Source organism: Amborella trichopoda, chromosome 6 (assembly GCF_054954075.1).
Source record: "Amborella trichopoda isolate Santa Cruz 75 chromosome 6, AtrichopodaSantaCruz75HAP2 v2.0, whole genome shotgun sequence".
Lineage (NCBI taxonomy): Eukaryota > Viridiplantae > Streptophyta > Magnoliopsida > Amborellales > Amborellaceae > Amborella > Amborella trichopoda.
In genome coordinates this window covers 39,437,981-39,462,128 of record NC_142341.1, presented here as the reverse complement: position 1 = coordinate 39,462,128, position 24,148 = coordinate 39,437,981, and the positions used below count along the sequence as shown (strand labels likewise).

Genomic DNA, 24,148 nt, shown 5'->3' with positions numbered 1-24,148 from the left:
TCCAAACAAGATCCTCCCTAGTGATGAGTGGAAACCGCTTTTAAGTCTTGAGTGGTTGGTTATGTCGTTTAGATTATCCAATGCCCCGAACACTTCTATAGGTCGAGTGCTTCAGCACTTTAATGGGAAATTGTGCTTGTGAATCATAATGTTATTCTTAGTCATAATCCATAGATGTTGAGCACTTGGATCATGTGAGACAGGTCTTGAAGGCATTTCAAAAGGATCAATTAGTTATTAATTTCAAGAAGTGCACTTCTACAACAGAAAGTTGTATTCTAAGGGTTTGAAGTATCAGTCGAGGGGTCAAGGTCGATAAGCAAAGGTGCGGGCAACTGACCTACACTGAAAACCATAAGGTAACGAGTTTCCATGGCTTGGCTACCTGCTACCTTGGCTACCTACTACCTTCTACAGAAAGCTTATAAAAGAAAGACACGGTTTCTATGAGTCCATGTTGAAATGAGTCACCTCTTAAAAATCTATTTTAGAGATGGATTTTTGGACTTATAAAAAAAAGACACGGTTTCTATGAGTCCATGTAGAAATGAGTCACCTCTTAAAAATATATTTTTGAGATGGATTTTTTGACTTAATTTTTAAGGACAAGTGATCTCTAACATGGAGATCATGAATACGAAAGAATAAATAAATTTTGAAAATTAGAAATAATAATTCTATTAAGAAAACATTTGGATCGTTAGTGTCAATTGTTTTTAGATGGACCACCTATCAGGATGCTTTATAACTTGGGACCGCATATTGTAGAAATGCGGTCCAGCCCGCATGAAACAATTTTCCATAAAAAATTCAGCATTGTAATTACCCTCATAACTAATCGTATGCAGAAAGGGGTGTTTGAGTAAGTAAAGGCAATCAATGAGAGTTTTAAACTTGTTAAGGAGAGAATGAGAAATGCCCATGTTTTGCAAATTCTGAACTTTAGAAAGGTTTTCCAGGTGGAATATGATGCACCACGTGGGGATTGGGGCTGTTCTTAGTCAAAAGGGCAAGTTGTCGCCTCCTTCAGTGAGAAGCTGAATGTGGAGAATTAAGATATTGTGCAAGCCCTTCAACATTGGCGAAACCACCTTATAGAGAGGGAGTTTATTTTGTTTTTGGATCATGAGTCCTTCAAATTCTTAAACGCCCAAAAGAAGACATATCAAATACATGCCACGTGGATTTCCTATGTGTAGGGGTTTGTAATTTAGCACAAGTCTGATTGATGCATTGAGCAAGAGGGCCTACTCACTTGCAAAACATGCAATTGGTTGGTAGGGTTTGAAATCCTTCCAAAATATGTTCCTGACTCATATTTTTGCAAGATTCTTGATCATTATGTGCAGGACAACAAGTTGCAAGTTGGTTTTCGTTTGAAAGTAAGTAATGTATTACTGAAGGTTCTCCTTTAGTTCTCTTTGGATCAAGATTATTGTTAAGGTAGATAACGAAAGCCTTAGTGGCCATTTTGGAATATATTGGTGGAGGAAAAATACTATGGGCCTCAAGCAAGATGTCAATCAGTTCATAGAAGGTGCAGATTTTGTAAGCTAGTCAAGGGCCAAGATCAGAATATCAGATTGTACATCCCTCTCACTATCAGCACCAGCCCATTGACTGATGTCAGCACGGATTTTGTGTTGGGACTTCCTCCCATGCTAGAGGCTGGGGTTCTATATTTGTTGTGGGAAATCGCTTCTCAAAGATGGTACATCTGATTTCTTACAAGAACACCCTAAATGCCCCACAAGCAGCTGATTTGTTCTTCAGGGAAGTGGTCGGCTTCACGGAATTCCGGAGACTATTATAGCTTATTGCATCACAAGATTCATGAGTCACTTTTAGTATACCCTATGGAAGAAATTGGACACCCAACTTGAATACAGCAGTATGCCAGTACCTACTATCCTACTATCCAAAAACTAATGGGCAGACAAAGGTTATGAAAGAAGCCTCGAGAATTTGCTAAGGAGCCTTGCCAGTGACAAGCCTAACTAGTGGGATCCCAAGTTGGAAAAATTGTGCGATCTAACCAGTAACCTTTAGGTCGGAACTGGCCACTGGCTGGTTCCAGTTTTGAGCAGTTTTGGTGATCGATTGGTATTTAAAAAAAAAAATCAAAAACACGTATTTAAAATCCCAAAAATAAGGAATTTGGTTTGTAATACGTTTTTTAACATTCTTTACATTATAGTAAAGAGTAGAAATTATTTTGGTCATTAATACTCAACTTTTATATTTTCCCATCTTTTTCAAAAAAATTTAAAATCCATTTTTTCATTAATTTTCAACTTCATTTGAATGTGTTTTGTTTTAATCATTCTTTATATGCTTTTCATATTTTAATAGATTTTTCTTGTATCTTTTTTTATTCTTTTCCAACAATTTTTTGACCACCCGAGACTTGCCCAGTTAGAACGGTTGAATCGGCCGGTTTACCGGTTACGCAGGTAAACCACTTCCAGCCTCATGCCCGGTTAACCGTTCCAGTTCGATTTTGCGAACACTAGTGGGATCAAATTTTGCCCCAAGAAGAGTTCTCCTACAACAGCATTGTCAATAGATCAACAAGTGAACCCCTTTTCAGATTGTATGCAGATAGATGCGGGATAAGGTGTTGGATTTGGTTCTTCTTCCAAGGATGGAGCAAGCCAGCAATGATGCAAAAGCACTAGTAGAGCATCTCAATAAAGTTCATGCGCAGAGAGAGAGTAGGTTCACAAGAACTACAATAAGTGCAAACTTGATGTCAACTAGCACCAATGCAAGAAAGAGTTTAATGAGGGTGATTTGGTGATAATGTATCTAAGGCAAGAATACTCCCTAATGGCACATACCACAAGCTCAAATACGAGAAGATTGGTCTGCATTGTGTACTCCAAAAGATCAGAGAAAATGCTTACCAAATTGAGTTTCTAGATGAATATGGGATATCTCATATCTTCAACGTTTCAGATCTATATAAGTACTATGAGGAACCTAATGTTATGGAAGTTGCTAGGTGGGAGGTTAAAATGCCTAAGGAGGACGCCAAGTTGATATCCAAGGTTCTTCTTATTTGGAGTCTTACTCCCAATTGTAGTTCTATAGTCAAAGTAACCGACCAAGCCAACCACAGCGAAAGGTAGCGTCGGTTCAAGAATCACCTTTGGTCCATGGAAAGATAAATTAATCAGAGAATTCGTGAGATCCATAAGAAGATTTTCTATCATAGAGCTTGAAACATATTTTCCAAAGAGCAAAGTTATGCCTACCACATTGCAATAACGGTCTAGAGGAATATAGTAATCTTTAGCGTCATTCCAATTTTATTAATTAGGAGTTTTAATTACATTAGACTTAGATTAAGGTGTTCAAATTAAGTACATGACGAAGAGTGTATTTGAGTTATTTAGAATTGGGTTTACTAAGAACTTGAGTGGAAATCAAGTGAGCTATTGAAGCTATGCTTGTTAGCTTTCAAATTTATTTGCAATTTTTTTATTCCTTCTATTAAACTCGAATTTGCATCATTTTGCCTCGACGTATTCTATACTTTTTTCATATTATTTCTCGAAAAACTATTACATGAACTATACTAGGCACAAAAAATTATAAAATAGTTTTAAGAAATTGGATTCACTTTTCTTAACTTTTACATTTTTTATTACATATACCATATGGTCAGTGATCCAGCCCTTGGGATCTTCTAGCTTTTCACAATCCCTCACTTAGGATTGTAAAATTATGATATGAACACAAGCTAGACGGGGACTTGGAAATAATCCCTTTTTACTAGTTTTTCTCCTATGTTACAAATATTTGTACGCACCGCCAATTAGTTGTCTCAATGAAACTTGAATTATGCATGTATCTAGTGATTAAAAACCTAGACCAAAGCCTGGAACCATGCAGGACCGGTGCCCAAGTCGACAGTCTAACTAGGCTGCGTCTCAACAAGGCTAGGAGAGTCTCCAACCAAATAATAAAGTAGGACCTAAGACACACTAAGACTCAGATAAGTCCTAAGGTGACCTCGCTAGGTCCAAGTGAGTCCAAGCCTAACTGCCTAAGTCACTGAACTTTCAAACACCACCTATATCATAAGATAAGATTTCACCTAGCATTAAAGATTCGTTTAATTATAAAAGAGAAAAGCTTTATTTTCCTTCACTTTGTTTGTGAGAAGAAAAGTTGATATGCACAATGTGTGCATGATAGTATGTTCATTATAGTTGATATACGCACACACATGCATATCCATGGTTGTGTAGTACTTGCAAGTGTGCATGCATGCACCTCATGCACGAGTGAGATGCAAACCACAAATTTATTCCACATATGGTAGCAAATAAAAGAAAAGAGACAGATACCAAGCAGTCATGCCTATGCATGCATAAACAATAAGTGGTACAGTTATCTTATCTTTTTTTGTACCAAGTAGACAACACACACACACACACCCCATAACTAAACATATGCATACTTTTTTTCCTTTTTTGGAGTAATCTCTCCCCCCCCGCCCCCCATCACCCCAAACAAAAAACAAAGAGGGTCCTCAAACACCATATTAAGTATTCATAGTGGACCTCATGCACTATTATAAACAATGGAGCATGAACCTCAGTATTTTCTTAATTTCTATTGACAATACATAAATAAGGCAACAGAAAATGATGATGATGACACAATTTAGTTATGAAATTTCAGCGCACTCACATGATTAATAGAGTGCCTAAACATGATTGCTTTTTTAAGAGGAAAAGATGGTTCAATGATGAGAAAGTCACAACAAAAATTTGGAGTAGTCCTTACAAATTGATAAAAGACTGAAATACCTGTAACGTTATGGTACCAATAAAGCCAGCCTTAATAGTTACAGGCAACTTGAGTGAATTAAGCGCTTCAGCCTTCAACTGTAAGTCTTTAAGAACTACATCGCCTGTGAAAGAAAGGTGAACCATCAGCTGTGAGTGAAACTTCAATAACTGATAGCAAGGAAGTCAATTCCAACATGTCAAAAGTAAACTTTCTTCACTAGTGGTACACTAACTTGGTATTTACTGTCAAGGCTACGTGTCTAAACTTAGATTTGGATTTTGGAAGCCAATACACGAATATTATACTTAGAAATTCTCACAATTATCATCTCCATTGCTGAATACGCAAACTGAGTACAATGAGAATTAAAGATAACTGGAAACCTGGGGTGCCCGTTCTCATGTTGCCAGAACCCACATAAGCAACCAAAGCAGACAACAGGGAAAAAATATTGAAAAAAAATCGATATGCTGAGAAAAATCCAAAAATCCAGATCGCTCAGAGATGGAAGAAATCACTAAAAACCCATCATCAAAACAGAGTCGGATCGACGAAATTTTCTAGCAGTAAAGCTAATTTCAATCACAAAGCCTCTCATCCATCAAAACAAGCATTCAAAGCGCCAACCTTTCCAGACACTGATCCTCAGGGCTTCAGCCGAGAGTCCCTGAACATATTCCCCCAAATATCTTCGAAGCAAATGCAGAACCTGCATCAAACATCCAAGGAGATCAGCCAAGAACCAGTGATCCCCAATCAGCGAATAAATCAATTGAAGAAAACCCTACATGTGCCTCAAACATGGCGGCCAAGCAAGCAGAATCTCGATTCAGTAGGCAGAATTAAGCCCTGACTCATGCTATACATTGAAGGTTCTTCTTCCGGCTCTCCATTCTTCTCTGAAACATTGATGAAGACAAGACAAGACAATAACCATCAAAACAAAACCAGAGGCGGTGGGAATTAAACCAGAGAGCATGGAAGAGAGAGAGAGAGAGAAGGCGTGAAAAATGAGATGGTTTCGGAATGGTACAGTGCGGACGCAATTGCGGTCTTACAGGGGCACGTCTCTCACTCTCTCTCTTCACTCTCTTTCTCTCTCTAAAAACATGATCTCGGTAATGCATTCCTCGACGAAGGAAGAAGCGGGGGCCAAGCGACGATTCAATCTCCCATACAAAAACTTCATCATCGTCAATTTCCCGTACCAAAAACATCATCGTCAATTTATCGTGGGATGATTTATTTTGTCCCACAAAAAGTGGTTTGTTAATTAAAGGCACCAAACTCCCAAAGCAAGAGGGCTTTTATTTCGTGTATTAGGGTTTCAATTACAATGTCTTATTTTTGAGAAGGGATGGTATTGTGTCCAGCTCTGGATGCTTAAAAAGAGCATAAGCTCCTTTTCAATGATTCACATTGAACCAGCCCCATACAAGGGTAAAAAATGAGCTTTATTTTTTTTTTTTTTTTATACAAATGATATTAATATGAAATTTAGATTTTATTTTTATTTTTATAAGTAGAATTGAATAACAAGTTTAATAATAATAGAAGTAGAGATGAGAAAGTAGTTAAAATTGACGGCCATCTTGAATCCATAATCTAGGAAAATTGAGAGATTGAAGAAGATGTTGCATATAGATTAGAGTTGGATAAGCAAAGTGGAGATGACTAGAATTTTATGTGATCGTCGGACACCAATAAAGCTCAAAGGCAAGTTCTATATAACAACTATGAGACCAGCTTTGCTCTATGGGCGAAATGTTGAACAGACAAAATAATAATATACCCATAGAATGAGTGTAGCGGATATAAGAATGTTGAGATGAATGAGTGGCAAGACAAGAAGGGATAAAATTCAAAATGAATGGCACCAACAAACAATAAAATCATAAATAGCACACTTAGGTGGGCTAGCCATGTGTGGCGCTGACCTAGTACAACAACTATTAGGAGGTATGAATCACATCAAGTGGAAGAATTGAAAATAACAAGGGATAGGCCCAAAAGCATGGATTGGAAGGAGTCTGAAAATTATTGAGACTTATGGCCTCACTAAGAGTATGGTATTTGATAGAGCAGAATGGCGAACTAGGATTCATGTAGTCAACCCCGATTAATTGGGAAAAGACTTTGATAATGATGATGATAATAATGAAGTAGAATTGAATAAAAATAAAATATATATATTTTAAAAAAATACTGATCAAAATAAAATTAAAGATATTTTAGTTTTTTGTATTTAAAGTATTTTTAATTATTTTTGTTTAATTTTATATTTATAAATTTTATAAAATTTGAACCTTCAAGCCAAAATTCAAAAAGATATCTTATTTAATTGAAATTATTTTTTGGACTTTAGATATAGTCTTCTGAAATCTCAACCATTCAAAGGATGCTTGTGCACACTTCCACCCATGCACATCATTTAGATGGGATACTTTTCCTTTCGAGAAAATTATGTCCTCTTTTTTACCGGTTCCCTTAGAAAGCAACCAATTAAACCAATGGTTTAAAAAAGCATATCGGTGACCCCGATCGGGCACCTCAAAAATAGATCCGGATCGGCGAATTGGCGATCCAGATCGAGAATCGATTGAATCGGTCGAATTAAAGCTTCAAAAAAATCCAAAAAATTATTAAAATTCATTATAAATGTTGTTTTTTAGGAATCCAATAAGAAATGAGGGTACTACATTATTAACTTTCATTTTTTTCATCAATTTGTGAATATTTAGATGTTATTTCGCTATATAAACTTAAGTATTAAATTTGCATCGCATAAAAGAAAAATCATAGAATTATCATGGATAAAATATATAATTATACATGAACTATAATAAAGAGTAGACTAAATCAATGAAAGAATGGCCATTAAAATCTCGTTTTGGATAAAAACCTTAATCCGCTAAAAAAACTCAAATTATTATAGCCTAACTAACTATAATCCAAAATTATTACAACCTAACTAATTATAATATTATATACTGAAATTATAATTATTAGTTTACATTTTATAATTATTTTATTAGACAATAATAACAAATTAAAAATATTTTATAATATTATCTAATTTAAAATGTATTATCGACAATTGTAAGAAAAAAAGTATATTACATGATTTATAATGTAAAAATTAATAAATAAAATAAAAGATTTGGTTATCAATATAAAAATTAATAAAATACGTACAAATTTTGGAAATAACACTTTAATTTATTATATGCCCAAAGGGGAACATAAATTAGCTCAAGAAGGGATAAACTATTTATATGGCCCAAGGGGGGATTCGAAACTTGAGAAGTCAAAGCAAATAACATTAGTGATAACCATCATGCCTCCTTAGCATATGTATTTAAAATTGTATATTAATAACATATATTTACATTTTGTTTTCATTTAATGATGTTTGGGAATTATCCCACATCGAAGTCTTCAAATATGCTATATAAATAACTATGTAATTGGAAGATAAACACAAGTATGAAAACACTAGAGCATCCGTGCACATACACGCATGCATGTGTGTGTCGCACATGTGGCACATGTGAGAGTGGTGTGTGTCGTACATGTGAAGGTATACATGTTCATTTGCATGTCCAACGTGGGGTAGTGTGTACCGATCGTGTCACACGCACACACGTGTGGGAGTGGTGCGTTTCGCACGCGTGACGCGTACACAAGTGTGAAGGTGCTTTTTAGGCTAGAACCGGAAGGGAACCGAACAAAGTCAGGTGGGAACCGGCGGTTCTGGTCGGGAACCGGCGGTTCTGGTCTGGAACCGGCGGTTCTGGTCTAGAACATAGCGGTTCTAGAACATCGCGGCACGGACTGTGCCGATTCCCGAGTTGAACCTGGCGCAGATTTTTAAATCATTGAATTAAACAAATTGTGTGCTGAGAAAATTGCATTCGGATAAAAAAACACGTGGAATTAAAAAATGATTTTTTATGTTGAGGTCCAAATATTAAAAGTTTTTTATTCTCATTTCCACTTTTAAGCTGAAAGCTTGTTTGAACATGTCCTTTTTGGGGTCTAAAAGGCACTTCGGCAGACCAAATGTTGTACCGACCATAGTTAGTAAATTGCCATTTAATCGGTGGTTTTTTCAAAAAATTGGCATTTTTATGGAAATAGTTTTAAACGACGACCTTTTGAAAAGGTTGTGAAAAAATCGCGTACTTTTCATAAAAACGTGATTTTTTCATAATTCTATTTAAATCAAGCCAAAAAATTGTATTTTTTTTTTACCTATATTTTTTTTTCCATTGTTTTGTGTATTGCAGCGATAGCTACTTTCATGCTTTTGAAAACAAATAAATTATTTCAAACAAAAACCTAAAATATAATTTTTTTATCCCCACGGTATTCTTCAAAGCCACAATTGCAGATTGAAAGTATGAATTTTTTTCCTTTTAAAAAAAAATTAAACGAAGTTGTTATTATGGAAAATCATTGTATAAATGAAATAATACTGTTTATAGCAAATCATTTTGTAAAGTAAATCATTGTGTAAAGAAAATCATATACATGCAAATTTCTGGTATTATTTGTGATAATTGTTTTTATGAAAATAATGTTTATGGCACAAATTAGAGCTCAAAACATAATATTTTACTAATGAATGAGAAGCAGAGAGTGTGAGCACAGGTTTTTTATTATGTGACAACAAAAATAAGCAATATAGTGTAAATTGTAAACTTACAGCAGCAAGCAATTTTTCAAACTTGTTGTTTCCCCAACAAAATTAAAAACCATATTCCTTTTCTCTCTCTAAAAATCAATTGGGGCCTCTTCACAAATAAAAAAATCAGTTAGGGCCTCTTCAGAAATCGGTATAATTAGGGGTTTCTTTCAAACAACAACTCATGTATAATTAGGGCTTTCTCTCAAACAACAACAACTCAAATCAGAAAGAAAAATCCTCTTCAAACTATCCCAGATCAGCATCACATCTTCCTTTCCTTTTCTCTCTCTAAAAATCTGTTGGGGCCTCTTCCATTAGGGTTTGTGAAGCCAATGAATTCTTCCTTCTTCCTTCTTCCTTTTTACTCCGATTTTTTGAGCCTAATCCGATATATGAGAGATATCTTTTATATGAAGTATTTTTTGTTATCCATATTTTTTACCCAATTTTTCATTCGACTTTTTACAATAAAAAAAATTATTTTTCGATTTTATGGTGAGCCGATTTATTGATAGTCCCCGACTTGCTAACTATGGTACAGACAAACCACCCACAATCCTTAGAAAATTTGGTTATAAAGTCACGCTTTCAAGCAGTTCCGACGCTTTTGTTTTTTGAAAAAAGTTTATATAAGAGCGAGCCCCTAAACAATCAAATTAAGGTGTACCTCAAAAATTCATTCGAAGATGTTGTTTCTGTGCTAAAAAATCTTCGAATTGATCATCTCAATCTCAATATGTATGAACATAAGAAAAAATAGATTTCAAGAGTGCATCTTATAATGCATTTTCTGGACTTATAATTTTCAAGATTTTCAAGTGTTCATATATTTGTTCTATCTACACTATTTTTGAAGTTTTAAAATTTATAATAAGATAAACAAATAAATTTTAGGCCATTACAAAGTATTTCAATATTGAAACAATACCTTTTGATGCTATTGGAAGGTCAGCCCTACTTTCATTGTTTAGGCCTCAGTCTTATACGAACTGCACCCTTGTGTGTGTGTGTTCAGATAAGGTGTGGCCTTCGATCCGCTTACTCAATAATGGTTGGCAGTTTGAAAGTTGCAGTTTAGAACCACTGAAAAGGCTAGCATGCAGAAAACCCCCCAACCCCACCCTCTTATCCTCATTATCTCTCTATTCTATTTCTCTGCCCTTCCCTTAAATCATGTTGTATTTTTACTCTGGAAAAGTACTATATATTATATTGAAAGAATATCCATTTTGTTCAAAAGCCTGAAGTATTGGAAATGGTGTTTTGTCTTAGTTATAGAAACAGAAGTAATGAGTTATTTATCCCACGTTAAAGATGTGAGAAGTCTTCTTTAAATATGAGGATATCATCTTTAGTTTGTTCTAAGAACCAAAAAGAAAGAAGACCTTGCATAGCACACATAGAGCACATACATATATGTGCATGGGCGCAAGGCCACAAGGTCACAATGACATGTGTAGGGGTGGACTTGTGCTCATCCATTTAAAATGGATTTGTGCCCCATTGGTAGAAATGCATATAGCGCATGACAATTAGGGCCTGTTTGGGTACGTAGAAATCTATTACGTGACAATAGATTACAAGGAAATATGACATTTATACTAGTTTTTTGGTATGTAATCTATTACTAAAAGGAAATATGAATTTACACTTTTTTTTTGGTACGTAGAAATCTATACACTGTTGGGGTACACTTTAATGGTAAGAAAATGGAAAGACATTGTGCTACGTAGAAGTCTATTAAGTGACAATAGATTACAAGGAAATATGATATACATTGTTTGGGTACTCTTTAATAATAAGGAAATGGAAGACATTACGCTATGTAGAAATCTACTACGTGACAATAGATTACAAAGAAATATGACATTTACACTGTTTGGGTACACGTTAATGGTAAGAAAATGGAAAGACATTATGCAATATTTCCCTAAAAATCACGAAATCCATTATGCACACTATTACTACAAGGAAATATGAATTTACACTTTTTTTTGGGTACGTAGAAATCTATACACTTTATGGGTACACTTTAATGGTAAGGAAATGGAAAGACATTATGCTACGTAGAAATCTATTAAGTGACAACAGATTACAAGGAAATATGATATACATTGTTTGGGTACTCTTTAATGGTAAGGAAATGGAAAGACATTACGCTACGTAGAAATCTACTACGTGACAATAGATTACAAAGAAATATGATATTTACACTGTTTGGATACACTTTAATGGTAAGGAAATGGAAAGACATTATGCAAGATTTCCCTAAAAATCACGAAATCCATTACGCACATCAAAAGACACTACGCGAGATTTCCCAAAAAATCACGAAATCCATTACAGGGAGGGGTGAAAAATCTATTACGAGGTTGATGGGTAATCTCTCTTCCCTATCCCTGCTTAAAAAAACATTTCCCTCTTTCATTGTAGGGGATATGAAAAGGGGAATCTAAATTGATTTGAATAAAAAAATATTTCCCTTTCTCATTGTAGGGGATATGAAAAGGGGAATCTAAATTGATTTTAATAGGTGTACGAGGACAATTTTCTACTGCAATCATAATAAAAAATTTACTGTAGCCCTCATCTGACTCTCATATAAAAATAAATTTTTTTAATAATTAGTACCCCACCTCGCATATAAAAATAAATTTTTTCAATAGTTGGTAAGTGAAAGTAAGGGGAAATCTAAATTGATTTGAACAGCTGTAGAACTTGATGAGGGACAATTTTCTACTACAATCATAATAAAAACATTTCACATCCCTCTATCCCCAATTTGGGTTGTAGCCTGGCATCAGCTCTCGTATAAAAATAAAAATAATAATTGGTAATCGATGAGAAATTACACAACACAATTATAATAAAAAATTTCACACAATATAATCCTCATAAGATATTAGTAAAAGCTCAATTGAAATAAGATACCTCTTTAGTCTCCTCCAATGCTTCAAAATTTTCTACTGCAATTACAAAACCTTTTAGTTTACTAATCAAACTTCTTTCCATTTTTTAATTTGTACCATAAAGATTTTGATTTTGATATCATAAATTTATTGTTCGTTTGAAAGTATATATAGAAAGACATTTGAAAGACTTATATGATAAATAAATAAAAATAAGGCTTATCACAATAAATCATGTTATTCCAATCATATTATTTCAATGACTTATCATGTTGAAACCAAAGTCTAATCATGTTAGCCAAACATAGCCATATTTTCCATATTTGGATGGTAATGCATTTCCCATATTTCTTCCAGACATAGCCAAACAATAGCAATGTATTTCCCAAGTTGCATCTAAATACTACCCAAACAGTGACAATCCATTTGCAGGTAATGTATTATGCAATACTGTATTACGCCCGTAATATATTTCACAAACAATGTATTTTCAGGTATCCAAACGGCCTCTTAGACTTTTGGAGCCCAAAGAGACACTATGTAACTATTGGCTCACGCATGCAAAGTGCAGCTTTAGTTTCCCAAAAGCTGAAGAAGCGCCATGGGACTTTTGGCTATCCTAGAGCATTTCTATTACATCAGAGCGCGTACATGTATGTGTAGGGGCGCATGCTCACAAGATTGGGTTGGACTCGTGGCTTGTCCATCTTCCTATTGCAATGGGCAATAAGTCTTTCTTTTCCAAACAATAAAAAGACATCTCGAAAGTCAAAAAGTCTAAAAAGAAAGATATATGTTACTTGTGTGAGAACCTAGGGAACTACTTTAAATAGTATTGATATCGAAAGATGAATGTTAAGCCCTTAAACTAAGCGAATCTAACCACTGAAGAAGATAAACTTTTTGTTATGATCACTGAGGTAAATTTAATTAGAAATGATTTTGGTTGGGGGTTGGACACAAGTGCTGCCATCCATGTTTGTAACAACCGAGATTGTTATAGGACCTATGAGCCGGTGAAGGATGGGAACTCAGTTCAATTGAGCACTGAAGCCTTTACAATAATGATTGGTACAGGCATCGTAGATCTAAAATATAGTTCAGGTAAGATTTTCACTTTGGAGAACATATTTTATATGTTAGAAATAAGGAGGTGCCCGGTGTCATGTTATTTGTCTTAATAAGCATAGTCAATAATGCTTGGTAAAGGCATAGCGGATCTAAAATATAGTTCAGGTATGATTTTCACTTTGGAGAACATATTTTATATGTCGAAATAAGGAGGTACCCGATGTCAGGTTATTTTGCTTAATAAGCATGGTTTCTATATGGTCATAGGATCTAATAAGGTTATTTTTAACTAAGATTGAAGTTTCTGTTAGTAAAGGGTATATATGTAATGGGATTCTTAAAGTCAATTTGAATGAAATAAAGAACTCTTTCATATATCTTGTGAGTATTTCCAATTTATGGCAATACTAGATTAGCTCACTTAAATTTTCCTTCAATCAAAACCATGGTTCAGTTACGACTAGTTCTTAAAATGTATTGATCTATTTGATGGTAAATGTGAAACTATGTTCAAGCCAAAATAATAAGAAAGTCATTCCTTCAGGGAGAGGAATATTGCATTATTAATGCTTGTGTATAGTGATATTTATAACCTTAATATTGCTCTCACTTGATGAGGAAAGAGGTACTTCATCACATTGTTAGGTGATTTCTCTCAATATGCATATGTATAATTATTAAGGAACAAAGATGAGGTATCTTGATAAATACAATTATAAAGCCGAAGTTAAAATTCAACTTGAGAGAAAAATCAAAATATTGAGTAGTGACTAGGATGGGGAATATTTATGAAATGAGTTTTCAAATTGTTATAAAAATAGCTGGAACATCTACCAAATAATCGCATTGTAACCCCGTCAACGAATGGCTTAGTTGAGAGGACGAAACAAACATTGGTGGAGATGTTCAATGCCATGATCATTATTTCCTATTTGCATAAGTGGATATTTTGATAGATCAGATGGAGGGGTTTTTTGAGATAGAGGGATGATTCCAAATCGGAGTTTTCAGTTATCTCAGAGGGTGATTTCAGATACTTGATCGGAGTTTCTAATCGTATTTTTGGATTTGAGTGGCTGACGATAGTAAATTGGAGGTGTATAAAGGGTAACTCGATGAGAGAAAATGAGATAAAATAAAGGAGCCCAATGACTACAAAGATGAAAAACCTCCACCGACGATAAAAAAGATGTCAACAAGTGAAAGACCTCTGTTACCTTATCAATCACAAAGAAAACAGGGGATACAAACAATGGCGTCCTAGAATGCTAGTCTCTGATGGTAGAACAAATGCGATCAAAGAATTGAACCGGTAACCACGGACGCTCGATCTTCAGTATCAACTGTCTGACTTCTAGATTAGACGATCAGTACAGGCAGGGATGTTTTTATTTTTTTTTGATGTTTTTATTTTATTTTTTTCGACAACCCACTCAGATTGTGATCGGTTGTTTTGAAACAACCCAATGGTGGGCCTCAAATTAGAGGGATTTTGAAGACAGAAAAAGGCACTCAGCATATCAAAGAGTCGAAACACAACTCAACAGAAAGGATAAATCAGAGAGTCCAAACACGACTCGACAGAGAGACAGATCAGAGAGTCAAAACACGACTCAACAGAAGTTGCACTGATTGGATGAGCAACAACTCGTCTTTAAAATAGACAACAATGCTTCATGGATGAGGAATGGACACGGTGAATATGAACCTTGTTTTGATACCATGTGCAGAGTCTCAGGTTTCTCTTAAGGGACTAAGTGTCCATTAATCGTATGAATATAGACTTGTCTTTTATAGACAGATTACAGATAACCATAATAGAATAAATCACATATTCCTATACTCTACCCAGACTTACCATAAAATACAATCTATTGTAACTACCCTTCCCATATATACCGATTACAATATGCACCTTTCCAAATATACATATTACCATATACATCTTCTATATTAAGCTGATAGGTAATATATACTTTCCTTTCACACTCCCCCTCAAACTCAAGATGCTATGAGAGATAACAGCTAGAGTTTGAACACTAATTACACAAATGAACAGTTAGATCTTCAGGTGCATACTCAGATTGCTTGATCAATAAGCACATAAATCAGCAGCGGAGTGACAACAAATCAACAAGCCTCAGAAACATAAGGCAAGAACAGCGCGACATATTGGAGTTCAACAATGAACAAGTGCTTCTATCTAATAAAGTTTCAAATGGTTCAATGCATCTCTCACCCCACCAAAGCATGGTAGGCCACCAGGGTACACAAAAGGATCATCAATCAACTCCTTCCCTTTCTCTTTAATGCATTTGTCTCTTGCAATTTGTAAGATATAAAGCTTGGTTTACTTTTGTTAGAGAGAGAAAATGTGTGACAACAACCACAAAAACAACAAAACAATTGAAAAACTAATCCATTGCCACCCTATGAGTTTTTTTTTCCCTCTTTTTTACCATCATGTACGTTATGATTATGAGCTTCTTTTTTTTTTGCCAATAATGTTGTAAAAGTTGCCAATATTGTGACAATATGAATGCCTAGTGCGTGTGCCCAAAGACACATGCTTGCCATCATATACCATATGGCTATGGGTACGGGTTGGGTCCGGCTGGACCCAGACCTGAACTTGAATAGTATTATAGTAAAAACTTTGGACCCGTACCTAGGCCAGAGGTCATGTATACCCATCGGGTTCTAGGTCTAGTCGGATCCATTACCACCCCTATAAACAAATAAGATTATCATTTGGAAGGTTATAGGGATAAAGAAGAGGGATGAGGCCCTTGCCTTGGTTTATACTCCAAAATGCGGGCAAGGAACGTAGTTCCCCCTTGGTTTTGGGCATAAACTCGTCAAAGGAGTTGATAGAGAAAGGGTCTGTCAATTTAAGCTCTGAGCGTGAGTCAAACCACAAGGCCTCTTCTCGTTCGGATCGCCAGTAGTTCCGGCTTCCAATTCACCTTAGCTTCCAATTCACCTTAGCCTTATAGTTCGAAAGATGTTTTGAAGTATTTTAGTGAAAATAAGGGAATTTTATGAAGGTTATTGAAATAGAGGAAAGCTAATAAATGCTATTAAAGAAACAAAGGGGAAAGAAGGCAGATGATACCTTAGGCCAGACTCCTAGGTTTGACACCTAAAGTTTGTGCCAATTTAGAGGAAGTAGTTGCATAGATAGTCCCGGTCCTTCGGGTCTTTTTACCGTTCAAAACTATCGGTAGAAGAGAGACCGAAAAGTCGGATTATCTGGACCTCCTTTGGTTGGATTGAGTTGGATAAGGTTCCTAAGGTTCAAGATTTGGAGTTCGAGTTTGGTTTTGGGGTTGGATATGCTGTAGATTTGGTCTGACATAACTTATGCACACTTAGTAAAAATTTCAAACCTTTTGCTCTAGGGAAAGCTCCGTATATATAGCCAGAACAGTCCCACAATCACCATTAGTCATTTATGGATGAAATCTGAGCCCTTCATGTGTCATTGCACTTTCCATAGGCTACGGTGCCATTGCCAATGGCGACGTATTAGCATTAATTACAGGCAATGTCATTTAAAGCTTAAGATCCCATGTTCTTGGACTAGGTTCACTTTTGTGGGAGGAGTGTTAGAGGCCTGACAACATTGGCAATGTTGTTGGCACCATTCAGAACTCCTCCCTAACATAGACTGCCACGTGTTGATCTCTAAGTTTTCTTCCGTACATTCAACTTACCAATCACTTTCCATTGCCCTTAGGACTGTAGTCGATGCCATTTCTAATGCCGTTGTTGTCAGTTGACCGTTTGCCGCCTCCGTGTAGATGTCAACTGATGTAGCGTTTTACAAGGGTGTCAATATCATTTTGTACTAACACCTAACATTTGTCCGTACATCCAGGTTGTCTCGCCGTTTGACCTGTCATAGACGATCGCCATTGCCAATGACGCTGGAACCTTTGCCATACTTGTTGGGCTTTTTTTGTTCGATGGGCTCTCATCTCGAGATAGAGTTGTCTTAGTCAAATTGTGAATATTTGATGTGGCGGGGCTTCGAGTGGTGCTGGTGTGTTTGCCAATTGTGCTGGAATTGTCTACTTCTTGATTGGTCTCATATTGGTTGTTCTTCGTTTTGATCTGCCTTGCTTGATCTTCAGGGGCATCCTTGAGCGCTTCAAGCTTTGCCGACTGGTTTGGGTGCATGGGGTATTGGTTGAAGGTTGGTTTTGCGATTGGGTTTGAATGGTTCAAATTTTAGGGTGGTTTGCTTGGGGAATTTGGTCTCCCACAGTTTCCTTGATGATGATCAGGGTGTCTACAAGCAAGAAAAAGAAAATGAGCAAAAGACAAAAATATGCCCGGACACAACGTAGTTGCACGATATTCTCATGCAGTACATCTCAGTTCGAAGAAGGAGCATCCTAGGAAGGCCCTACACCCAAAGACTGGGCCTGGCTCCAGTAGACGCGCAACAACTCTAGCTACAGCTGAGCCTGATCTCTCTCAGCTCTCAACAATGCTCTCAGCTCTCAACAATGCATGATCCTGCTCTCTCTTAGTCGTTGTGGACTCAAGCTGGGCGTGCACCCATGCACATTGTACCAACCCTCGTCCCTAGAGCGTGTCATCTCCTGCAGCGAGCCCTCAGATGCATTGCCTCAAGGCTGACTGGCTCACCTGAGCCACCCATGCCTACCCTCTCCATGATCTCCCGAGCATGAGTAGAAATGAACATAATATCCCTCGCACAAGCTTGATATCTTTTTCTACATACTGCTTGGGGCACCATAGCATCCTCTTCGCTCAACTCATATCTCAGCACGTGCCAATGCCCCCACTCTGCCGTCTAGAGAGCTATATCTAATAAATACTCTTCCTCAAAGCCTACTCTGATCATGGGAGGCCCCCATCAGAGAGACAGAGAAAAGATCAAATTTTCAAATGGGGAAAAAGTCTGCCCCCTACAAGATTTAAAAGCAGCAAAAGACACACCCAACACGCGGCGTGTCACATGGCTCGACACACTGCTGGTTAAGCATGTCCGTACAATACGGATGGCATTGAAAAAAAAAGGAGGAAATGGGGGGGGAGATGGGGATATAAAAAAAAAGCCCGAAAGCTAACGAAAAAGGAAAGGGGCAGTTTTCGTGGGTCCTCGCCCATTGAAAAAGAAAAAAAAAAAAAAGATGAGAAAAAATGAAGAAGAAAAAGACCAAAAAATAGGATAGGGGAAAAATTGTCCCAAGACCCAGAACATAAAAAAAGAGTCAGGGAAAAGGAAAAAAAATCAAAAGATCTGACACTCTTAAGAGAGTGAAATAAATTTCCAAAGAAGCCTAGAGCAGTTAGAGCAAAGTCCTCCACTGTATCTAACACAATCAAGAAAAATCCAACATATTTGGATGCCCTTCATCAATCATTTTCAGAGTCACAGAACTCTAAGGTGACACGAGCCGAAATGGCTAACCAATAAAAAACATCCACTTGAAGACATCTACCGACTTTGACATAAAACAATCGGGAATCCAATCCAAATTTAGTCGAAAGACGTCAAACCCATATGACGTGAAACAATTAGGAAGTCTCAATCAAAACATCAAACTCATGCGACGTAAAAGAGCCGAGACATGAAGATTTCTATCCTATATGACGATAAAAAAACTGGGTACCCAATATGAAATCAACATCAAACCCGTGCGATGCAAAAGAGTCTAGGCATATACAAGATGTGCATCACTGTGTGATATAAAACTTCTCAGAGCGCTCCCTGATGGCACAAGTTTAAAAGGCCAACCAACATTAAATTTTTCAAAATACTCCCTTAACTTCAAAATTTTCCCTATATGTCAATGAAGTTTTCAAAAACCTTAATTTCTTAGGCTAAAAAGTAGCCCGAAAATCTAAATCTATTTCAAAATCCTACCAATTTTCAAAACCTTCTAAAATGTTTTAAAAAAAGAAGTTTCAAGGAGGCTTGGATATGATATCTCCATTGCCACCAGATTTTGGATACAATACTTGCAAACCGTTAGGAAAGAAAAGACAACCCATAGGTTCCCAAAACAAAAAGCCTGAACCTGTGGACCCCAAGAATTAGAATCAAAGGCGAATAAAGAAGTTCAACTAGTCAGTATTTCATCATTACATCATTTATTCTAAATCAAAATCCTATTCAATTGAAGAACCAGACCCCAAGAAAAAGGTCTAAAGTCAGAGATGACTATACTGGTGTCCCAGGTAGTATTGGGGTGACTACAACTCTGCGTTTTATTGGCTTAAAGATAATATGGTTCCTGTTGACTGTTACTTCAGATCCTGATTGTCGAAAACCGCTCAACCCCACTGACTCAAACATAGCAATGCCAGTTCGATGTTTTACGGATCAAAAACATACATCGACATATTGTCTACCTAAAGAGTACTGGTCATTTAAAAAAATGATCCCTCTGAAAAAAGGAAAGCCATTGTGTCTCAGTTGTCTACTTCTTTATCATTCACCTAGTGCCCCAGGTGAATATCAAAGAGGGGCAACTATAGACACCCCATGGAAATTATGGCTTAGGAAATTCCTGAGAATCTCGATTGTCAGTCCAAAGGACCATAAAAACCCTAGTAGACTATAAGCAATCTAGACCCAGTTGAAACGTCCCAAACCTGCCCAAACCTATCTGAATCGTAGTAGACCCTAAGATCTTTCCAACAATTAAAGAATTGCCTGAATTAGACCAATGGATTAAAAGATACAAGCCTTAAATGTTTTATGGGGTCAAATTATCAAAATACCCCTTGAACCAGGCCTGGATGACTTGCACGACACGCTACGGGCTGTATGGCTCGTGCGAGGCTTCGCACGTTGCATTGGGTTGTCGTGGCTCGACTGGCCCAGCAGACCCAATGACGTAGTAAAATTGTGTTTTCAAATGTATAAATCCAAATAAATTAGGATAAATCCAAACAAATTAGAAAAAAAAAAGAGAAGAAAAGGCCTAATCCCTAATTCAAGCCTATAAATACCCCCTCTAAATTTATTCAATATCCCATCCAGAAATCCTTAGAAAATAGGAGAAAATCCAAAAATTAGGAAAAATACCTCCAAAATACCCAAAATAGGAAAAAGCCTTAGAAAATTCCCAAAAAAATTAGAAAATATCCAAAAAGATCCCCAAAAGTCCGAAAATTTGGATTTTACCTTAGGAGACATCCAAAACCTTAAAACCACTAAAAATTCCAAAATGTGGATTTTACCTTAGGAGATCCCCAAAACCTTAGAAAACTAAGAAATACTCCTACAAGGCCAAAAAAAAAATTGTAGGTAGACCCTACCTAAAAATCTCGAAGTTTTTCCCTTCCTTAGGAACCCTAGATCAAGGTGAAAGACCTATAAATCTACCAATTTCAGCAAGCATAAGACATCAAAAAAAGAGATGGTAGCACAAATTAGAAGAATGGCTTGATCCAAACCAAAAACTCCGGGTTTCGGGTCCCCAGAAGATAAGTATTTATTTATTTATTTAGTTTAGTTTATGTTTCTTCTTTAATTTAATTTATTTTCTGTAATTTATGTTATTTCTTAGTTAGTAAAATTTCAAAGAGTTTTTAAAACAATTTACAAAGATCTGAAAACTGGCATTGCTAGTGGACTCAGTAAAGAATCGTATGTGAATAGATATGTACAGTTTCTTAGCCCATAATTCAAGCGACCACACTTTCCCTACTCTTTCATAATTTAATGTAGTTTTGTAAAGATTTGAGTTGATCTCATCCCAGAGATCGGTATAGATCGATGTGTAAACAACACCTTACATGCTCGAGCCGGGGCCTCTATACATGCTGGAGCTGGGCCCTTCATACATGCTCGAGCCAGGCCCTCCATACATTCCTAGGCTGGAGCTTCCATACATGCCCATTCCGTAACCACTATAAGTACCCATCTCGCTCTCCTGCCCATGCACTTCTTCCAAGCTCACTCTCATTGCATGCTCGTGTCGTGGTCAAATTGCTGGTCTGGATCCACTGCACTTGATGACACATATAGGTTGATGATCTCCTCATCTATCTTTTATTTGGTTATCTTCTTACCCTATAGGCTTTGAGGAGAGCCGCCATCTGTTTCCTAACATTGGCATGTATAATGTTACGTGGAGCAACCTCCCCCCAGATCCCTGCCAAATGCTGCTTGAACCCGTTTACTCCATTAGTTATGGCAATAATTATAAATGATTATTTCTTGTTTGGACCAATTCTGACCCCATGCTGCCATGCAGTGTTATCATTAGATTTGGACATAATGATAACTATTGAGTATACAAATGGTCAAAAAATCATATTGAATGTTCGACATGAAAATTGAAATGCCCCTAATAGTAAATCATGCAACAAATAGGAATTTTAAGAAAAGAAGGACATCTATTGTCTACATTGTATAGATATGCTTACTATTTCTCCTAAAATGGAGTAAACATTTGCACATTAATGCATCTAAGTAAATGACCTAATATACTTTATGACATTACAAAAATTCATCAGAACAATATTGCATAAAAAATCTGATAAAATGCTACCATATTATCCGATTAAAAAAAAAACATAACTTGCATTAAAAAATACACATGCTTTATAATAATAAAAAAATCAGAATAGATTAACACACATTTTATGTAATGGTTTTGATTATCTTTCAAACGCACTAAATTGTAGTAAAAATGGCTCAATATCGAAGATGAAATCAATAAAATGGCGGATTTTTCATAGTCCTAAACTTTTCATAACATGTGAGAAAGAAAAAATTCATAGAAAACATTTACTAAATAATAAATAAATTTACCTAATTTATTTGAGAGATGAAGTCTTGGTGATAAAAAACCACAAATCAATTTGGTCCAAAACGTGCTATAAATCCATCAGAATCTTCAATTTTGGATTGGGGTCATATTTTTTTTAACAGTAGTGTTTCGAGCAAAAATTGACCCACAGTCTTCTATAGATCGAATAAATCAGCACATAGATCCAGTAAATGCTGCTTTTATCTTTCAAAGGCACTAAATTGTAGAAAAACAATATTCGATATTGAAGATTTAATCACTAAAATGGCAGAAATTTCAGAACCCTAAACTTTCATCACATGCGAGCAAGAAAAAATCATTGAAAAACATTTACTTAATTATAAATAAATTTACCTTATTTATTTGAGAGATGAAGCCTTGGTGATAAAAAACCGCAGCTCAATTTTATCCAAATGAGCTATAAATCGATCATAATCTTCAATTTTGGATTCGGGTAATGTTTTTTCAGTAGCAGTATTTTGAGCAAAAATCGACCTACAATCTTCTCGATCGAATATATCAACACACAGTTCCTATAAATGCTATGATTATCTTTCAAACACATGAAATTTTAGCAAAAATGGTTCGATATTGAAGATTTAATTGCCTAAATGGCAGAAATTTTGGGAACCTAAGTTTTTCATCACATATGAGTAAGGAAACATTCATAAAAAAAAAATTTAAACAATAAATAAATTTACCTAATTTATTTGAGAGATGAAGCCTTGTTGATAAAAAACAACAACTCAATTCGATCCAAAAAATTCTATAAATCAAATGGAATATTCAATTTTGGATTAGGGTCATGTTTTTTCAGCAACATCATTTCGTGCAAAAAATTGACCCAAAATCTTCTATAGATCGAATAAACCCAAAACACAGATTTGGTAAAGGTTTCGATTATTTTTCAAACACACTAAACTTCAGCAAAAATGATTTGATATTGAAGATTTAAGCTTTAAAATAATAGAAATTTTAGGAACAATAAACTTTTCATCACCTGCAAGCAACAAAAGTTCATAGAATTTATTTCTAAATGATCAATAAATTTGCCTAATTTATTTGAGAGATGAAGCCTTGGGGATAGAAAGCCACAACTCAATTTGATCCAAAACGAGCGATAAAACGATCAGAACCATCAATTTTTGATAGGGACCATGTTTATTCAGTAGTAGTATTTCGACCAAAAATCGACCTACAATCTTCTGTAAATCGAACAAATCAAAACTCAAACTCAAAGGCTTCGATTCAGTATTGAAGATTTAATGGCTAAAATGGTGGAAATTTCAAGAATCTTAAACTTTTCATCACATGTGAGCCACAATACATTCATAGAAATTTTTTTACCAAATGATAAATAAATTTACATAATTTAGTTGAGAGGTGAAGCCTTGGTGATAAAAGCCATACCTCAATTTGATCCAAAACAAACTATAAATCGATCGAAACCTTCAACTTTGGATCGGGGTCATGTTTTTCAATAGCAGCATTTTAAAAAAAAATCAATCCACAATCTTTTGTAGATCAAATAAATCAACACACATATCTAGTAAAGGTTTTGATTATCTTTCAAATGCACCATTTAATAAAAAAATGATTTGATATTGAAGATTTAATCCCTTAAATCGTGGAAATTTCACAAATAGTGAAAAATTAGCACACAAAATTGATTGAAATTTCTTATTTTTATGAATGTTTGATTCTCAAAACCAGGTCTATAACCTTATTGATTTTGATCAATAATTTATTGGAAAAGCCCAAACTATGGTAAAAAAATAGCATAAAAAAGCTTGAGAACAGCTTCAACCCCTAACCCCCTTCCCTTCAGTTCCTTTATCTTTCAATTCTCTAGTCTCTCATGTCCTTTCCTTTTT

General features: G+C 35.6%; 1 protein-coding gene across 5 annotated transcripts in view; it reads right to left on the bottom strand.

Annotated features, from left to right (window-relative positions):
• LOC18430003 (calcium-dependent lipid-binding family protein) overlaps window positions 1-6,180 on the bottom strand; it is a 169,149-nt gene extending 162,969 nt beyond the window's left edge. For 2 of the 5 annotated variants that reach the window (XM_088870658.1, XM_088870665.1), the window contains exons 1-4: window positions 5,837-6,180; window positions 5,592-5,702; window positions 5,431-5,512; window positions 4,821-4,924 (exon numbers count right to left, since the gene is read on the bottom strand). In XM_088870658.1, coding sequence (XP_088726784.1) covers window positions 4,821-4,924; window positions 5,431-5,512; window positions 5,592-5,606 — 201 coding nt within the window. In that variant the 5' untranslated portion in view covers window positions 5,607-5,702; window positions 5,837-6,180. Of the gene's footprint in view, window positions 1-4,820; window positions 4,925-5,430; window positions 5,513-5,591; window positions 5,785-5,836 lie in introns of those variants that run through there. The other 3 variants (XM_088870660.1, XM_088870661.1, XM_088870662.1) reach the window with 3 other exon arrangements.
• Between the last annotated feature and the right edge of the window lie 17,968 nt (window positions 6,181-24,148).